General features: G+C 60.7%; 1 protein-coding gene across 1 annotated transcript; it reads right to left on the bottom strand.

Moving 5' to 3' along the window:
* Positions 1–969: 969 nt before the first annotated feature.
* Positions 970–17,370, bottom strand: LOC115349107 (unconventional myosin-Vb-like). Its single transcript, XM_041127822.1, has 36 exons — positions 17,344–17,370; positions 14,593–14,703; positions 13,980–14,142; positions 13,723–13,867; positions 13,454–13,610; positions 13,112–13,252; positions 12,798–12,879; positions 12,487–12,594; positions 12,136–12,248; positions 11,757–12,022; positions 11,469–11,550; positions 11,028–11,168; positions 10,824–10,946; positions 10,330–10,413; positions 9,597–9,746; positions 9,348–9,445; positions 9,103–9,189; positions 8,909–9,020; positions 8,490–8,701; positions 8,157–8,313; positions 7,832–8,071; positions 6,764–7,045; positions 6,565–6,658; positions 6,278–6,423; positions 5,885–6,034; positions 5,496–5,729; positions 5,316–5,413; positions 4,491–4,677; positions 3,856–4,195; positions 3,533–3,684; positions 3,122–3,211; positions 2,761–2,911; positions 2,058–2,328; positions 1,802–1,976; positions 1,552–1,632; positions 970–1,451 (listed from the first exon to the last, which is right to left on the bottom strand). The coding sequence occupies exons 1-36, from the start codon at positions 17,368–17,370 to the stop codon at positions 1,293–1,295; spliced, it is 5,409 nt and encodes a 1,802-aa protein (XP_040983756.1). The 3' UTR covers positions 970–1,292.
* Positions 17,371–18,191: the final 821 nt, after the last annotated feature.

Here is an 18,191-nt window from a genome sequence, read left to right as displayed (position 1 = left end):
ACAACAACTGGCCCATTTCAACTCTAATTGAGCTTTGACCTTTCATATCTTCTCCCTGCACATACAAACCACGGCTCTGTTATCTAGCCTGACCTCACTTCCAGAGATCATGCTTTTTCTTCTTGAGCTCTGCAAGGAGTTCCCTGTTCAGCCAAGCTGGTCTTCTGCCCCACTTGCTTGGCTTCTGACACAGGAGAGTTGCCTGCTCCTGTGCTTTTTAAAGACTGACCAGTACTCATGGACTCTTTATCCCTCAAAAGCAGATTCCCAGGGGACTCTAAGCACCTCCCTGAATAGCATAATGTTTGTTCTCTTGAAGTCTGGGGTAGCAACTCTGCTGTTGTTTTTTCTCCTTACACTGACAATTTTAAACTCAACCATTTTGTGATCACTGTGACAAGGACAGCCACCTACCATCACACATCCCACAAGTCCTTCTCCATTCACAACTAGCAAGTCTAGGAGGGCATCTTTCCTAGTTGGCTCCCTGAGTACTTGTGACAAGAAATTATCTCCCACAAACATCAAGAATTGCCCAGACCTGCTCATAGCAGCTGACGTCTGGGAAGTTGAAGTCTCCAATAAGGACAAGAGTTACTGATCCAGAGATTTTTCCTAACTGCCTGTAGAATAACTCATCAGTGCTTTGCCAGAGCCCATGCAGGACCCTGCTACCCTCCAAAGAGCCCCAGGGCCCTCTATGAGCCCAGCTGTCCTTCTGGGACAAACAGAGAGAATAGATTTAGATTGGACTTAAGGAAGAAATGTCGTACAATGAAGGCATTGAGACTCTGGAACGGGTTGCCCAGAGAATTTGTGGAACCCCATCATTGGAAGCATTCAAAGTCAGATTGGTGAGGCTTTGAACAGTATCTAGTGAAACATGTCCCTTCCCATTGCAGGGGGTTGGAACTAGATGATCTTTAAAGGTCCTCTCCAATGCAAACCATTCCATAATTCATGAAAAGCCCCAGTGATGGTCCTCAAGCTCCCTCACACCACCTGCCAAAGAGCACACCCACCCCAGACAGCCTCAGACTCCAAAGTTAGCTGCAAAGACTTTTATTAACTTCAAAGGATTAAAAAGTGACCAAAAGCCCCAGCACAGGACTGCCATGGGCCCTGGCTGTGCCACAAACAAGGCACCCGAGTTTCAATAAATAAACAACTTCCCAGAAGAACGGTACACATAAAAAGTGCTGTCCCCCCAGCCTTCGTGGCCTTCCCACACCTCAGGGGCTTCAGACACCCCTCGACAGGGCACTGGCAGTAACCCAGGGCCAGACCTGGACTCAGAGACGGACAAGGAAGGCCAGGTTGAGGGCATCAGGGATGCGGAGCTCATCCAGATGCAGGGGGGAGGTGGTGAAGGGCAGGTGCACAGGGAAGAGGTGGCTGGTATCCACCAGGAGCTGGCTGGGTCCCCCTCCATACTGGTCCTGCAGCTTTTTCTGTGGGGACACAGTGCTCACATCCAGGGCTGCCCCAGCGAGGGGAACCATGTGGGACAGCCCACCCCCCCCCCAGCACTGGACCCCAAGTCCCACTTACCTCAACGCTGCTGATAAAGCTGGGGCTGATGCGCTCCTCCAGCCCGACAGCTGGGGTGTAAGCCCGGAGGATCTTCACAACCTAGAGACAACGGTAGAGACCATGAACAGGGAAGGGCTGGGCACATCCAGACACTCCTGGGTATGGCATGGTCCCTACCCCAGTGCCAGAGCATCCCTGGTGCACCCAGGGAGGCCAAGGAGCCCCAGGACGAGTGCCCAGCAGGCAGCGAGCCCCAACCCCCCAGTACCTGCTGGGTCGACAGCACCGTGCACAGGCTGCAGAGAGCTCCAGCATCCTCCTCTGTCACCTTCTTCACCTGCAGCAGCTGGGCAGCTTGGACCAGGGGCTCCAACACCTCACAGGCCCCACTCTGCTGCAGCCCCTCTGCCCGCAGCCACTGCTCCAACTGGCTGATGTTGTACCTGCCAGGGAGACCAAGTCAGGGTGAGGCACGGGCCATGTCCCAGCTCCCCCAGCTACACCTCTCCTGGACGGGGACTGACCTGAGCTGGATGCCACAGCTCCAGGAGCACGTGTCCTTTCTCAGCAGCAGGTAGTTGAGGGTGGTGCCGCTGATGAGGAAGAAGAGCTGGCGCAGAACCTGGTGCCCCACGCTGGGGGCCAGCCCATGGAGGTCCAGCGCTGCACGGAAGGAGCCCAGCTGCTGCAGCAGCTCAGGCAGGGTGTGGGCAGGGGCTGCCGAGGACCGGCGGTGGCCAGGAGGGCAGGAGGAGGACAAGCCCTGAATGGGCTCGCTCTCCAGCATTGCAGCAACTAAAGGGTAGAAAAGGCTCATCATAATGAGGCAGAGACCCTGCGTTGTGCTTCAAGTGGCCAGTACACTGCTCCTTGGCTCTGTGTCCCAGCTGGGGATGCAGGGGTCGATGACACCTCCAGGATAGCTGGCCTAGGCTAGCCCAGGTGCTGGTCCTGCTCCACAAGACTGCAAAGTGGGGCATGGGGAAATAGAGCTCCCCAGGGATGCAGCCCAAGGTCCCCGGGGTGCTGAACCCACTTGACCTCTCCAGCAAGCCAGCATGCTTAAGGAGCAATTGGTCCCTCATAAAAGGGGGCCCCCAATTCAGAGCCTACCTTCCCCCTCTGGGTACAACCTCTGTAACAGAGCAGGCAGTTCACACGGCTGACCACAGCACTCCCTCCCTGAACCAGTATCCCACAGGTGAGCCCCCCAAGCCCAGGCCATACCAATCATGGGTTTGAGGCGCTTCTCAGCAGTGCGGATGAGCTGCTGGTAGAGCTGGACAGCCAGGGCACCCAGGCTGCAGCAGGAGCTCTGAGGGTCCACGTTCTGCAGGCGATGCTCATTCTGCCGCACCGTATTCCCCTGCCAGTAGGTCTGCGGACACAGGCTGGGTCAGAGCCAGCAGTACCAGGGGACACAGTTACAGGGTCCCCAAGCAAGTGTGAAGCAGTGCCAGCCCAGCACATCCCTGCCTACCTGAGTTGGGGGCAAAGAGGATGCAGCCCCAGGTGGGGACAAACCCTGTCCCCCCTAAGCTCCCACCCTTCCCCAGGAGGTGGCAGACCCCCTCCAGCCCAACCCTACCTCATCCTGGCTATACTGGCGCAGGCAGTTCAGGAGCCGGCAGGTGTTGGCGAGCCAGAGTGCCACCAGGTCAAAGTCATCGCTGTGCTTCTGCAGGAGGGAAACGGAGAGCACTGGGGTCAGCAGGGCTCTAGCAGTGACAGCAGCAAGCCCTCATGCCCCACAGCACCTCCGTAAGCCACGCGGCTAGCTGCAGCCTCCCAGGGCTGTGGGGGTGCAGAGCCGTCAGACCCTCTCGCAGGAGCCGTGCAGCACCCAGGGGCACCCCTCGCCCCAAGAGATGCTCAGGCTGGACGCCGCGGTCAGGCACACACTGGACCCTGGGGGCCAGGCTGCTGCCCCAGTGCCACCCCCACCTTGGCTGCTGAAGCTCTTGCTCCTCAGCCCAACCCACACCTCCAAGTCCAGCACCTTCATGACCCTTTTGATGGCGTTGATGGCCGCATCCAGGAGCGAGCGGGCCCGTGGCTCGTCACAGCAGTGGTCCGCGTGCCGGAAACAGAGGAAGAGAATGTAGGCTGGCAGGTCTGGGAGCGCTCCGGGGCTGCTCTGCGGTTTGTAGTCTGCAGGGGAAAGCAGGACAGTTGGGATCCAGGCAGCTATGGAAAGCTGGTCCTGAGCCAGGCAGGATGCTGCCCCAGCAACAGCGAAAGGATGAGCTCACACAGAGGTTGGCAAGAAACCCTAGCAGGGACCAAGCTGGGGTAAGGAGTCCCCATCTCTCCAAACCCTACCTGTAATGATGGCCTTGATAATGCGCCCTTCGTCCTCCATCCTCCACGCTAGCATGGCCTGGGACAGCCCAGCCAGGGATGGCATCACGGGGGACTGGGACACGACCACAGCAGATGCTGCCAACTTCTGCACTGGCCCAGTAGCCTCTCTCTTCACTGGGGGAGAGGAACGCAGGTCACATCCTGCTGTGTCCTGGGCTGTGGGACCCACATCAGGTCGCCCCAGCTCAGTCCAAGCAGATGGTCCCCAGCATCTCTGTTCAGGGGGGACTCCGCTCCCCACGTTGAGGCTAGTGACCCTCCCGCTAGCCCCACGCCTCCCTCCTGTGCAGGCACTTGCCTGTGAACTCCTGGATCTGCTTCGCGTAGGCTCTCAGCTGCTTCTGGAGCTTCAGCGTAGTCCTCTCCTGCTTCTCCAGCTTCTGGGCCAGCTCCTGGGCAGGGACAGCCCCAGTAGGGCTCAGCCAGCATCTCTCAGCTGGACACCCCCACCGGCACCCAGTGAGTGGAGCAGAGCTGGGGCGATGCAGCAGGGGCCCCCGCATTGCTCCCAAAGGGGCTGCTGCAGCTCACCACAGGGCAAGGGGATGGAAGCCAGCCCCAAGCCCAGTCCTGCCCGCCCACTCCCACCTTACCCAGTTCTCCTCCTTGAGCTGCAGGACATGACGCTGCAGCCCCTCCTGCCCCTGGTGCCGCTGCAGGTCCTGGATGAGGGCTGCCTGCTGCTGGCTCAGCTGCTTGAGCGAGCAGATATCGAGGTGCAGCCCTTCTACCTCCTCCTCGTGCTGCTGCTTCTCCTCCCGCAGCTGACTCGCCAGCAGCCTGCACACATGCACTCAGGGAAACTGAGGCACCAATCTCCTTCAGCTCCCACACCCCATCCCTTGAGGAGGCTGCTGAGGAGATATTTCTCCCCTGAAGCCTAAGAGCTGGTCCAGAGCACCATGGGGGCAGCACAGACCCAGCTGTGCTAACAGAGCATCTCCCCTCCGGCTGCACCGAGCCTTGAGCACACACGGCACAGCCCAGGAACAGGCTGCACCAGCCCTGCCCTCTTAGGAGGCTCCTGTTGAGCCCAGGGCGTCCAGTCTGCTCATGCAGTGGGTTTGCTTGTGCTCAGATCAAGGTGGGGATGGTCCAGCCCCCCAGGAAAACACAGCTGGGTACGCTGGAGAGAAGGGAAGGAGACCCAGGGGTACCCCACACCCATTTGGGCAGCAAGAGGCAGGCTGCCCTTGCTTTCCCTGTCCAGCTGGAGCTACGGTGCCCATAGCATGTGAGGGGATGGCTGGTTCAAAAAAGGATTTGCAGCTGCCCAGCACCACAGAGGCCAGGCAGCTGCAACCCAAGCCACAGCTGGCTAAAATACCAGGGAAAGCCTCACCAGCAGCATGGATCCAGCAGCCCATTATGGGGAAACCAGCCTCAGCTGGGGACCATCTCCCTGGGACCACACTCACCTGTTGGCAACCTGCACCGCATCATATGCATGCTTCAAGTCATCATCCACTACCACCTTCCCTGGGCTCCTGCCCAGCCCCAGCATCTCAGCTATGTTCTGCAGGTAGAGGAGAGCGGGGTGAGGCCAGCCCTGCCAGCCTGGATCTGGCCCTGCTTACAGCAGTGGAGCAAGGGCTCACCCTGCGCTTGAAGAAGTCCAACGGTTTCCTCTCCTCCAGCTCCACGGGGGCCTTGGACCTCCGCAGCTCCTCCCGGGTCCGGGCCAGCTCCTCGTTAACAGCATTGAACTGCCCCAGGAGGAGCAGATACGCCTTCTCGAAGGGATCCTGGCCCACGCTGCTCTTCAGCGGTGCCTCACCACTGGGCTGTGGCTGCAGCCCCTCTGGCACCGGCTGCCAGCCCTCCTCCAGCCCCTGGGTGCGGAGACAGGGTTTGGCACAGAAGACAGTGCTGGGCACCAGCACCAGAACACCCGCAGACACCCCTTCCCGATGGGACCAGCTCCCAGCCAGGAGCCCCAGGGCACAGCTATCCCCATAGCCAGGGGAAGGGACAGTCCACTTGTCACCCCCACCACACTGTCCCCACCAGTGTCACCACTAGCCTCAGTCTGCTGGTCGGAGCTGTCTCGTGAGGGAGCTGTAGACATGGAGGACAAGTAGCTGCTCTCGGAGCCCAAGAAGCTCTCCGTCGAAGGGGACCGTCTCAAGGTGCTTTGCTGAGTGGCAAGAGAAGGACAAGGTTGTTCCCCCGCACTCCAAGCACCTGCTGGTTCATCAGCTGGGGCAGAGCAGCGGTAGCCTCAGGAGGATACCTTGGCTTGGAGATCCCCCAGCACATGAGCTGGGGAGCCCACTTTTCCCAGAGAGGGTGTCCTGGACCAGCCAGCACTGCCTACTCCCCATAAGGAGCCGAGGGATGGGTTGCCCTGAGCCTCCCTGTGTCCCCGCCAGCCCCTCACCCTGTGGAAGGCCACTTCATCCCGCAGGTTCTCGTAGCCCTGCTCCAGGCGGGCGTACTCCTGCACCAGGCTCTGGTAGCGCGCCCGCTCCTCCTCCAGCTCCTGCAGCAGCCCCTGGCTCTCCCGCGCCGCACGCCGGTGCTGCTCTGTGGGGATGGACACAGCAGGGAGTGGGGACAGGGAAAGTCAGGACCCCTCTGTGAGGGGACACGCAGGAACAGACCAAGCCTAGAGGACCAATCTGTCTCCAGGGGAATGGGATGAGGGGATCAGAAGACCCCTTTTACCTTCCAGATCCTGCGACTGCTCCAACATGCGCTGGATCAGGGCATCCCTCTCTTCCCCCAGCTGCAGCTTCACGGCTTCCACCTCTGCCAAGCGCTGTGGGAAAGCAGAGGGGCAGGTACAGCCAGAGCCTTGCCTGGGGCCAGTTCTGGCTGCCAGGTCTCCTCCAGGGACCACCCCACAGCAGGAAGCAAAGCACACTGCCAGGTCCCTGGAGAGACCCCTGGAGCCCCAGCAGAGCAAGAGCATCCCTGGACAGACAGACAGACCGACCTGCTTGAGCTCCTCAACCTCCTGGCCCAGGCAGCTCTTCACACTGTGCTTCTCCAGCTCGGCCAGCCGTTCCTGCAGCTGCTGGACCTGGGCATCGCGGGCTGCATCCTCTCTCAGCTGCTGCATCTCGGCCCGCAGGCGCTGCACCTCCTCGGCATGGGCAGTGTTCAGCCCCGAGAGCTGTTCCGCCAGCCGCTGCTTCTCCTGGGCCTTGGGGCGATGGGCAGAGCACGTCAGGCAGGCGGCCAGAAACAAGGGCATATCCCCGCACGTCTCCCATCAGCGAGAGCCTATGCGTACTCAGGCTGCACTTCTGCAACAAACCTCGATATCCCATTTCCCACCCATCTGCTTGGAGCCCTGAGCCTCTGGTATCACCTCAAAGAGAGCTCAGGCCTGGGAGAGCAGCTCTCCATGACATGCCATCCCACATGGAGCCACGCATAAGCTTTGCCATGGCTTTACAGCCCATTACCCACCTCCTGGCCAGCCCTGGCAGCAGGATTTCCCAGCCCTGCTTCCCCCAACCACCAAAAACAGGATCACACCCCAGGAGCCCTCTCTCCCGGTCCACAGACACCCCAGAAACAGAGTGGTGACAGCTGAAGCAGAGACATTCACCCAGATGGCAACAGCAGATGCTGCCGGCAAGAATGTGATGGGAGAACGTGGTATGCCAGAACTGTTCCCAGCACATGACACTGTGCTGCAAGGCTGCACCCAACCAAGCACCCAGGAGGGTGCGCAGCCCATCCCCAGGGCCACCAGCCCCACGTCCATCGGGGAGCATTGAAAACCCAGGAATGAAACCCAGATGCACCACTCCTGCGTGTGGATACTTGTCAGGCAGGGTCAGCTCCCACCCCAGGGTCAGGAGAGGACTGAAGACAAGGGCAGGCATGGTTTCAGCTGCACAAGGACTGATAAGAAGTGGTCAGCAAAAAGCAGTTGCCCCCACACCCTGGGACCCACAAAGGGCTGAAAACCAGCACCCACCTGCTCATCCAGCCTGCACTGCAGCTGTATCACCTTGATCTCCATGCCCTTGTGCAGCTGCTTGTAGTGCTCGACCGAGCGTGCCTCGACACGCAGCCGCCGCAGCTCCCGGCATGCCCGCACCCGGCGGTAGCAGCACTGCAGGTAGATGACAGTCCTACGCAGGCGGGTGTAGCGGGTCCGGGCCAGCCAGCCCCTGACAGCAGCCTGTATCACCACAGCTTTCTGATGCCACACCAACTGCGGAGGGAGAGATGGGGCAGTGGCACCGCCAGCAGCACAGGCCCCCCCCCCAGGTGGGATCAGGGCACCCCCAGGCTCCTACCTGTTGGTAAAGACGCCGGGCAAACATGCCCCGGGCAAAGGCTTGGATGGTGATGACAGCCCGGCGCACGCGTAGGTAGGAGCGCCGGGCCAGAACCATCCTCAGGGTCTTCTGCAGCGTCACGGCAGCCCTGGTCCTTCGCAGCATCCTGGCAAACCTGCAGGGAGGGCATAGAGCTGGGCAGGGGGTGGCAAAGCCTGCAGCCCAGTCCATACCACAGGGCCACCCAGGTCAAAGCCCAGCCCAGAGCCAGTACAACCGCCAGGTCACCCCAAGGCTGAGCTCTGTCTCAGCTCATTGCAGTTCTCCCCCCCAGCCCCAGCCCCTACTCACCTCCGGGCCAACATGCCCCGCGCATGGCGCTGCAGGCAGACTGCCGCGGTGCGTGCCCGTCGAAAGCGCCTCCGTGCCAGCCAGCCCCGCAGGTGCCTCTGCAGCAGGACGCAGGCTGACCTCAGCCGGCGGTACCGCAGCTCTTCCAGGTAAGCTACTTGGCCGGCCCGGAAAAACACCTTGCTCTTCCCACACTGGTACTTGCTGGGGTCCTGCATGCAAGAGTGGAGTCAGTCCCAGGGACAACGCATACCCCAGCCAGGCTCCCCAAGCTCCTCATGCCACTGATCTCTCCATCCTACCTCCCTGGCTCCCAGCTCACCCATTTCTGTACCCCACTGGGCACCCACCCATGGGGAGAAGCGTCTGCAAGGAATATGCTGGTACCACAGCTGCACCCCCCCAGGCAGGACCCTTACTTGAAGCAGTCTCTCAAGGGCAAGGCTGCAGATCTGCTTCTCATCAGTGCCCACCAGCTCCTCTCTGCTCACCAGAGCCCTGTACCTCTCTAAGAACTCCTGATACGTCCACCTGTGGAGGACAGAGAGGGGTCAGAGGTGCTGTGGCTGGAGAGGGGGGGAGCACCCAGGGGAGTGCTGAAGCAGGGGGGTACCTGGAGGGGTAGCCTGAGGCACTGATCCGGATGGTCTCCAGGACCCCACAGGCTCGTAGCTGCTCCACTGCTCGCCTAGAGTCAAACCTGGGGCAAAGAGGGGCTCGTCTAGGATGCGTCCCAGCCAGCTTGGCACACTCCAAGCTATGCAGGGCCAGAGCAACAGGGACACAGACTGGTGGGACAGCAGTGCCCCCCAGTGACCCCAGCCCCAGCCCCTCCAGCCTCCCTGGCCAGGCACTCACACAAAGGGCTGCTTGGCATCGTTGGGTTTGATGCAGCGGATGTAGTGCGGTGTGGTGCTGCCCAGCATCTCCATCAGCCGGTTCAGGGAGGCTTTGAACTGCAGAGGACACGGCAAGCATGGTCAGGGCAAGCAGGAACATCCTGGGGCTCGTGGGGTTCCCCAGGCCAGGACACACACAGGTCCTCCTTGGGGCTGTCCTAGCACCGGTTGTCCGGGGCCAGCACACATTTTTCTCCCCACCCCATACCTGGCTGGAGATGGACTTCTTGCTCTTTTGGCTGCTGGGCAGCGATCTGCGGCTAGGGCGACCAGCCATCCTGGGCCCACTGGACCTGCGGGACTGCAGGGACGTGGGGCCATCCCCTTCTTCCAGGAAGAGCTCAGCAAGCAGGGCAGACTGCACAGAGCAGAGCTGTGAGAGCCAGGCAGACCTTGCGGCGAGCATCACCCCATACCCAGAGAGTCATCACCACCAGGAGACAGAGCCCCAGGAGACCACAGAGGCCAGCCCAGTGCACCGTCCTCTGCCCTGCTACAGCCCAGATGTGCCAGATCCAGCTGTGCCCCTGCCCACTGCTTCCTCCAGGAAAAACTAAGTGCAAGCCACAGGCACCTTCCCAGGTGTGTTCAAGAGTCCTCCAAGGTGTCCCTTACCTTCTGCCGGGGCCAAGCAGGGTGGAAGGAGAAGGGACAGTGTTACAGACCTGGAAGCAGCAGGACCCTCCAGCCCTCTCAGCAGGGACATGGCCAAGGTGTCCCCCAAGATGGGGAGTCCCAAGGCAGGGGAACAGGGTGGGCAGCACCCACATCTCAGGGCACCCTGACCATGACCAGCATGGGGCTGTGCCAGCAGACAGACAGGAATTTGTTCTGCACAGCTTATGCCTCCCATACCATCAGTCCTTCCCAGCCCCAGGCTCCCAAGGTCACAAGCCAGCCAGGCTCTGCCCTACACAGCCCCTGCCTAGGGTGGCTCTCACCTTGCTGGCTCGCAGCAGCCCCACCAGCTCCTCGGGCACAGCATCCCTGTTCTTCTCCACAAACCCATCACACTGGTATTCCACCTGGCAGGAGACAAGGCAAGCACAAGCATTAGCCTGCAGCTTCCCACACCAGTTTGGTGCAGGGCCCTGCTTGGACACACTCCAAGGCTTTTGGAAGAAGTCCTTGCAGGAGTCAGAGCTGGTGGTGGCCACACTGCCCAGCTCCTACCCTGCTGCAAGGTTACTGATGAGAACCATCACAGCCAGAGTTTCCATATTTTTACCCTCAGTTAAAGAGTTGCAGCCCAGCGCTTAGCAGCAGCAGAGCCAGCAGGATCCATTTCCCAGCCTGGGAGGGTGCAGACAGCTGCCACAGCACTCAGGACCACTAGCCACCACCAGCTCTAGACAGGGCAGGCTGGGTGCCCGTTAGTGCAGAGCCACCACCAAGCCCTCCCCACCCAGGGCTGCACTGCCGCAGCTTTCCCTACCTTGCCAGCGAAGTGGCAGACAACGAAAGCATCCGTGGGCGTCTTGGGCTTCTGGAAGTGGGAGCTGCTGAGATGGGTCCGATAAAGCTTCTGGGCCCAGCTCCCATCACTGCCTTGAGGCATCTGAAAGGCAAAGGGGTCAGAAGGGGCAGCAGGGGGGCTCTGGGTAGCCACGGCAGCCTGCTCCTGGCACCCCTCACCCACCTTGCACTCCTCATTCAACAGGTCCAGGATGCCAAGCTGGCCTTCGATGAGCTCAATGCATGGCTGGTTGTCACAGAAGTCGACAAAGACCCAAGGGATCTCCTCAGTCACATACTCCTCCTGCTCCAGCTTGAAGACGTGCTGGAGGGCAGGGAGAACAGAGCAGGACTTAGCCAGGAGGGGACAAAGGTGACCAGCCACCAGGCAGTGGCTTGGTTTCCATAAGACAGCTGAGCAGCCCTTCTCCTGGAGCAGGAGCACTTTGGGAGAAAGGAAGGGACCATGCCCAGCTCCAGCAGCCTCCCAGAGGTCCACGTTTGCAGAGACTGAGGCACCAGCCACATTCAAGGCAGAGAGCACCAAAAGCAACAGCGCAGCAAGGCTGTGCAGGGCCCACCCTCACTAACTCCCAGCAAGGAGACACATCTGGGTGATACCCACCAGGTTGAAGAGCTGCTGCAGCTTCTCATTGGCATAGTTGATGCAGAACTGCTCAAAGCTGTTGAGCTCAAACATCTCAAACCTGCGGGAAGCGGAGACCTGCTTGAGGCAGCTGCCAGGCAGAGCCAACCCAGCCAGGCACAGGCACCCAGCTGGCCCCACTGCAGGCACAGGTACTGCCCCATGTCCCAGCTGGAGCAGCTGGTGGCTACAGACCCGCAGCCACAGCTAATACAGGAGCAGGACCATGGTCTTCCAGGCAGCCCAGGAGAGGGGACCTGCTCTTACCCATAGATGTCCAAAATGCCAATGGAGGTACGGTGGCCCTCCGGTGACCGCAGGGCACGGTTGACCCTGCTCACCATCCACCTGAAGACCTGCCCATACATATGCTTGGCCAAGGCATCCCGGGAGTCGAGCGCCTGCTGCCTGGAGAGGGGCTTCAGGTAGGTCTCACCAGCAGTGACCAGCTTGCGGTGGCAGAGCCAGCGCATCACCTGCGATGCCTCCACGCCCAGCAGCATGCAGAACAGCCCTAGGGCCTTATCAGCAGGCTGAAAAGGGACAGACCCTGTCACCGCAGCATTGCCAAGATGTGGCTCCTGCAGCCAGCACAGCTCAGGGGCCAGTTTGGGATGCAGGGTACAGGCAGCAAGCTCTCACCCACCTCCACGAAGCAGCCATCCCCACGGCGGTCCCTCCCTCTGACCACAATGTTGCCTAGGTGCAGGATGGCAGCCAGGATGCTGAATAGCTCCAGCTGGTTGGCCTCAGGGACACCTGCGGGCACGACACAGGCATGAGGGACTCCCCAGGCTCCCCCCACCCCATGCTGGTCTGACCCCCCTGCATCACACAAAAAGGAGGGATGGGAACGGCCAGTAGATAGCCGGGCTCCCCAGCACTGGGATGTCTGGCACCAGCACTCCTACACCAGCACTGGTGTGAGGGCAGTGGGACAAGTAGCCCTGGGGGACCAGCCCTGCCTGCCCCCTCCCCACTCGCGCCGGACCGGTACCCAGGAGCGAGAAGGCATGCCGCGTGCTGTCCAAGTCAGCCACGTCGTTGGTGCTCTGGGCGGCAGTGCACTGGCCCTGGCAGGTGTAGTGGAAGGACTCTGCCCCACCTGCGGACGAGATGTGTCAGGCTGTGAACCAGCACAACCTGCCCCGCAGGGCTCCCAACCACCCTTATCCCACCCCGGGGGGGCCCCCATCAGCGGGGGAGTCTTCTCCAGCATCCAGCCGGGGAGGGCAGGAAGGCCTGGCACTGCCCAGCACGGCACAGGCTGGCAACGAGCCGTGCCACGGGGCTCGTGGGGGCACTCACGGAGACCCAGGCCCTGGAGCTCAGGCAGGGCGGCCGAGGCACAGAGCTGGTAGAAGATGTGGTAGTTCCTCTCTGCTTTCGCCTGTAGATGAGCGAGAAAAATCACTGAGAAGCCAGGTCATCTTGGGCCACCCTGCTCCCCTGCAGCAGTGCTGCAGCCCCAGATTTGGGGACAAGGGACACCTTCCCCTCTCCCAGCTCGACTCAGCAGCGCTGGGGTTGCTTCCCTGGGGGATACCCAAGAGGAGCACCCTCCCGCTCTGAGGATTGGGGGTCCCACTCAGCCCTGTCTCCATGCCACCCCAGAGACCCACATGGAAGGTGACACGGGACTTCTCCAGCAGGTAGGTTTTGATGGTGGCCCCTGTGACACGTGCTTGGCTGAAGCCGATTTCGATGTACTTCCCAAAGCGACTACTGTTGTCGTTCCTGGTTGTCCTTGCATTCCCAAAGGCCTGGAGGAGAAGGAAGGCAGGAGGTTTAACTGGCCCCAGATCTCCAGGTGCTCTGGAGAAGTTCAGTCTCTGCCACCAATTTTACAGGGGTGGACAGACACGGCAACACATCAGGGATACAGGCCATGAGGAGCACAGGCAGAACCTGCAGGGACACCCCAGCTCTCCCCATGCAGAGCCTGGGGACCCAGGGGGACCCACCTCCATGAGGGGACTGGAGGCCAGCACCTTCTCCTCCATGCTGGAGTCGCACAGGCAGCCCCCAACAGTGGTGAAGTATCTCATGGCATACTTGGCCGATGCAGTCTTCCCTGCACCTGACTCACCGCTGATGATGAGGGACTGGTTCTTCCCAAACCTGCCAGACGGGGACATGAGCTGGGGACGTGCCAACATGACCGCTCTCCATAGACCGACCACAGCCCAGTCCCCACTGCAACCCCAGGGATGCTCCCATGTGACACTCTCACCTCACCATCTGCTTGTACGCCTCCTCTGCCAAAGCAAAGATGTGGGGATCCATGTCCCCAATTTCGTGGCCACTGTAGGCGTAAATCACCTCCTCCTCATAGATGGGCAACGGCTTGTAGGGGTTGATAGCGACGAGGATGACACCTGGAGGAAGAGCGCTGTGCAAAGGGCAGGAGCCGGGGGGGGGGGGACCTGTCCCAGGGAGCTGCGGGGAAGGGGCATAGGATGGGGAGCAGAGGGGGTGCGCGGGGCTCACCGCAGTAGGTGTAGATGGCATTAGCCTCCACGAAGCGCCGGCGGAGCGAGTGCAGCACAGCTGGCTCATGCAGGTAGCTCAGGGCCACCAGGTCATCGGCGCCTGAGAGGCAGTCGGGGTTGCAGAGAGGTGGCAGCTGGGACTCGATGGGGTAGGCCAGTGCCTGCAGGGATGGAGACAGAGCAGGACAAGTGCTGAGCGGGGTCAGCCAGCCCCGCAAAGCCAGGGCGGGTCTGTGGGAAGGGGCACAGCAGGAGGGATGCTGTCTGCAGGCTGTGCTTGGGCTGTTAGTCACCAGGAATCACAGCCCAGCCAGCGCCGTGAGCTGAGCTGGAGGCCTTTTGGGAAGTCAGGCAGGAGCAGGCAGTGAGAACCAGCTCACCGGGCAGTCAGGGGACACAGGGCATGGTGTGCCAGACACAGCCAAAGACATCTGGGCTCCTGCTCAGACACCAGATGGGACACATCCAGGCAATGTTAGAACCTCTCCGCACCCTGCTGAGGAGCCCAGGCTGGTTTGGGGGTGCAGAGGTGAACTATCTCCCATCTGAGGATGCCCAACTCTGTGGCAAGCACAGGAGGGACCTGCTGGGCTGCACAGCTCCAGCCTTACCGAGCCATCTTCCAGGCGGAGATGGAGAACGGCATCTCCTTCCTTGTAGCTTCTGGTTACTTCTGCCACCCTCCAGACTTCGACACAGTCAGGGATCCACACCCGGGCACCCTGCAGGGACACAGGAGGGAGGGGATCCCTGCAGAAAGCCACGGCCAAGAGACAGGGAAAGCATCTGGCCACCAGCCTCCCCATGGTTCTCACTTAGGACAGCCCAATGCTCAGCATCACCGTAGTGGGGTGAACCGTGGGACCCAGCACCCTGCTAGGTGCCCCACGGCCCCTCGGCTCCTGCAGGCAGGGGTCCTACCCAGCTGCTCTCCAGATGTGCAGGAAGGTGCCTTTGCTGGAACCCCACTTCTCTCCAGCTCTGCTGCCCACCCCGGGAAGGTCAGCACCTCTCCTGCCCTTGGTACGGGGGGCTGCCTCTGCCCCACCCCAAGGATGTAATCACTCCTGCTGCTGCAGGAAAGGTTTCTGGAAACACAGAAGATGCCCAGCATGGGCATTTCTGAACACCCAGTGTGCTGGAGATGCAGCCGCGTGGTTTGGCTGGGCAGAGATAGCAGGCTTGAAAGCAGAGATTTGCGGTACAGATCCCTTGCTAACTACTGAGTGGATCCAGACACCGTCACCAGCTCTGCAGACCCAGCTACAAGCCAGAGCATAAGGACAGCGGTAAGGAAAAAAAAAAAAAAAAAAAAAAAATAATCAATCCATACTCTTTTCACCCCCCCAAATTTGCAGCCCCCTGGGGCCAGCCGCAGTGGGCAGCCTTGTGTGAGGGACCAGCTGGCACCCATGGGACCAGTGCTCCCTGCCTCCAGCACCCTGCCCGCTACAGGCAGCAGCCTCAGTTTCCCCTCTGCAGACAGCAGGTGCTGACGAAGTGGGAGTTCTGCAGCATGGTGAGCCCCGACTTCCCTCTGCACCCAGACCCGAGCGTTAACACCTTCCTCACACCTGGAAAAAGCCTCTTTGGAGCCACCCTTCAGGGAACAGGGGATCCCACGCTCAGCATGAGCAAAGCGGCACAACGTCACTGGGGTAGAGGGGTAAAAACTAAGCCAAAAAAACCTCAAAACCCTGCTGCGGGCAACCCATCAAGTGGCAAGAAGTTGAATACCCAACCCCAAACTGGCACGGGGTGACCTGTGCTCCTGGGCCAGGGAACCACAGCTCCTGCTTTCCCCGCAGCCCTGCTCTGAGCCGTCGGGCACCTTCCCAGCACCTTCTGCTGGACTGGGAAACAGGGACTTCTTCCAGGGGGTCAGGACCTCCTGCTGCTCTGAGCAGGCAGAGATGAGGCCATGCTGCAAGCTTAAAAAGGTGGGGAAGGGGAAGCAATCTCACTGTTGCAGCTTTGCTCTCAGGCTGAGATGGGAGCACACATCTCTTTCCACAAACTGAGAGCTACTGAGCACTAGACAGGGCTCTAACATCACAATCCCACCCCAGTGAGCTGGGGCCAGCCTCTTGCTAGAAACCAGGACCTGAAAAACCATCCTCGTTTCGCTGATTTTGCAAATCCAGGGAACTTGGCTCGCAGCAAACGTTTCCAGGTCTGCAGCGTGCAAAGCACATGTGTTAATGCATCATTAAAGTTGATCAAACAAGCACTGAACAGGCTGGAAGTCTGGGAAGGGGGAAGGAAGGGGCTGAACTTTGGGTTCACATCCAAGGAGTCATCAGAAGACTGAACGTCTGAATTTGCAGCTGACAAAGAGGCTCAGCAGAGGAGCGGTAACAAGAAGCCATTATCATTTATGAGCAATAGCCACTGGGGGGAGCGAAAATCGCACTATGTACAGCTTCCCGGCAAGGCAGTAACGGATTTTAGTCTGAAATCAGAGCTGGACAAAAGAGCATCCTTTGCCAGCGTGCCCAGCTCGTCCCTCGGCCGCTCCCCAAGGGAACACCAGGGAGCTGGCACAAGGTGCGAGAGCTGGCAGTTAACCTCAGGGCTCCACAGACACTTGGCTAAGTCAGTCACGCAGCCACTTCGGTCCCAGCCTGGCCGGTGATTTGGGACAAGGCAACCCACAATGCCTTAAGCATAGAAACCCTCCTTGCTTCGCCCAGGTTGGCACCTCAATCACACCACAATGATGGATGCTGCACTCTGACCTCTGCAGAAATACCAGTACCCTCCAGCCCCCCAGGCTAACGCACGTCCAGGGAGAAAGGACCGCGTTTAGGGTCTGCCCTACAGCTGTAGTAATCATTTTTGATATGCAGCAGCAAAAGCGAGAAGCAAGAGCCCGCCCTGCTGCCTGCTCGCAGCAGAAGCATCCTCGACAGGCAGAGCTGCTCCCAGGCAGAGGGAGGAGGATGTGGGCCAGGATCCAGGGCATGAAAGCAGCCAGGCCAGTTGGGCAAGAAGCAGGACAGATGGGTGCCCAGGCAGCACCAAACCCTTCTCACCCGTGACGAGCACCACTGCGAGGTGCTGCGCTTGCCAGGCCACGGGTCCCTGCGTGTCAGGGAGCCCTACGAACAGCCTAGCTGGGGTACAGCACCCACAGCTGATGCACCCCCAAGCACCCTGCGCCCCACGAGGTGCCACCGAGCCAGGCACCAGTGGGGGGGGGGTGACTCAGGGGGACACCCAAGCCACAGCACCTGCAGCCACCCGGGGTGCTGAGCCCCCGGGAGAGGGACAAGAACCCCCCCCCCCACAGGTCTGCAACAAGCACCCCAGACCCGCAGGCAGCAGCACCCTGGGGTGGGACCCCCCCCGGACCCTCTCACCTGCACATACAAGTCCCCCGCAGCCATGGCAGCCCCCTCACCGCTGCCAGCACTCCCACCCCCCTCACCCGCAGCCTCTTTATGGCCACTAATTGCCGCTAATTGGAGCGGGGGGGGGGGGGGGGCGTTATACGTGCCCGCCCGAGTCCGCCTCCCGTTCTGCCCCACAGCCCCTCCCCGGGCCAGAGGAACTTCTGAAGGGTGCTGGGACTGGTTCCCCCCCCCCGCTGTGACACCCCAAGGTCCCTCCCAGCTCGGGCACCCCAAGTGCCCCCTGTGCAGGGCACCTCAAGACCCCTCCTATTCAGAACAACCTGAGAATCCCCATAAGGGGCACCCCAAGACCCCACTTGGGACATCCTGAGAAGCCTTATGTGGGACCCCCCTGCCCACCCAGGACACCCCAAACTCCCCCCCTACCTGGGACACCCCAAGAGCCCATCAAGGGCACCCAAAGACCCCTCCTATCTAGGACACCCCAAAACTGCCTTCATCCAGGGCACCCTGGGCTCTGATCTTGTGCACCCCAAGTCGCCCATCCAGGGCACTCCAAGCACCCACAGACCACCACAGCCCCACGGCACGGGCCCCTGCCGCCCTCGTTACAGGGGAACTCCGCTAACGATGAAAACCTGCGGCCACAGCACTGGCCGCGTACTGACAGCTGTCTGTGGGTGCTGCTGCCTGTGGGTCCCCATAGCCCACGGGTGCCACTGTCTGTGGGTGCCACCGCTCCTGGGTGCCACTGTCTGTGGGTCCCCACTGCCTGTGGGCGCTGCTGCCCGCAGGTCCCCGCTGTCCCCGCACACCTGCGGTGGCCCAGCTGGCCCCGCAGAGCCAGGACGAAG

This window comes from Aquila chrysaetos, chromosome 12 (assembly GCF_900496995.4).
Source record: "Aquila chrysaetos chrysaetos chromosome 12, bAquChr1.4, whole genome shotgun sequence".
Classification (NCBI taxonomy): Eukaryota; Metazoa; Chordata; class Aves; order Accipitriformes; family Accipitridae; genus Aquila; species Aquila chrysaetos.
The sequence above is the reverse complement of the archived record's forward strand: the minus strand, read 5'-3'. Positions and strand labels throughout refer to the sequence as shown.

What these genes read in the sequence shown, in the direction of transcription:
- LOC115349107 (XM_041127822.1), bottom strand. Translation starts at nt 17,370, where the DNA reads ATGGCTGCGGGGGACTTGTATGTGCAG. An exon ending in TCCGCCTGGAAGATGGCTCG is followed by an intron (nt 14,143 to 14,592) that starts GTAAGGCTGGAG and finishes CCATCCCTGCAG; the next exon opens with GCACTGGCCTACCCCATCGA. An exon ending in AGCTGTGGCATCCAGCTCAG is followed by an intron (nt 1,977 to 2,057) that starts GTCAGTCCCCGT and finishes TCTCCCTGGCAG; the next exon opens with GTACAACATCAGCCAGTTGG.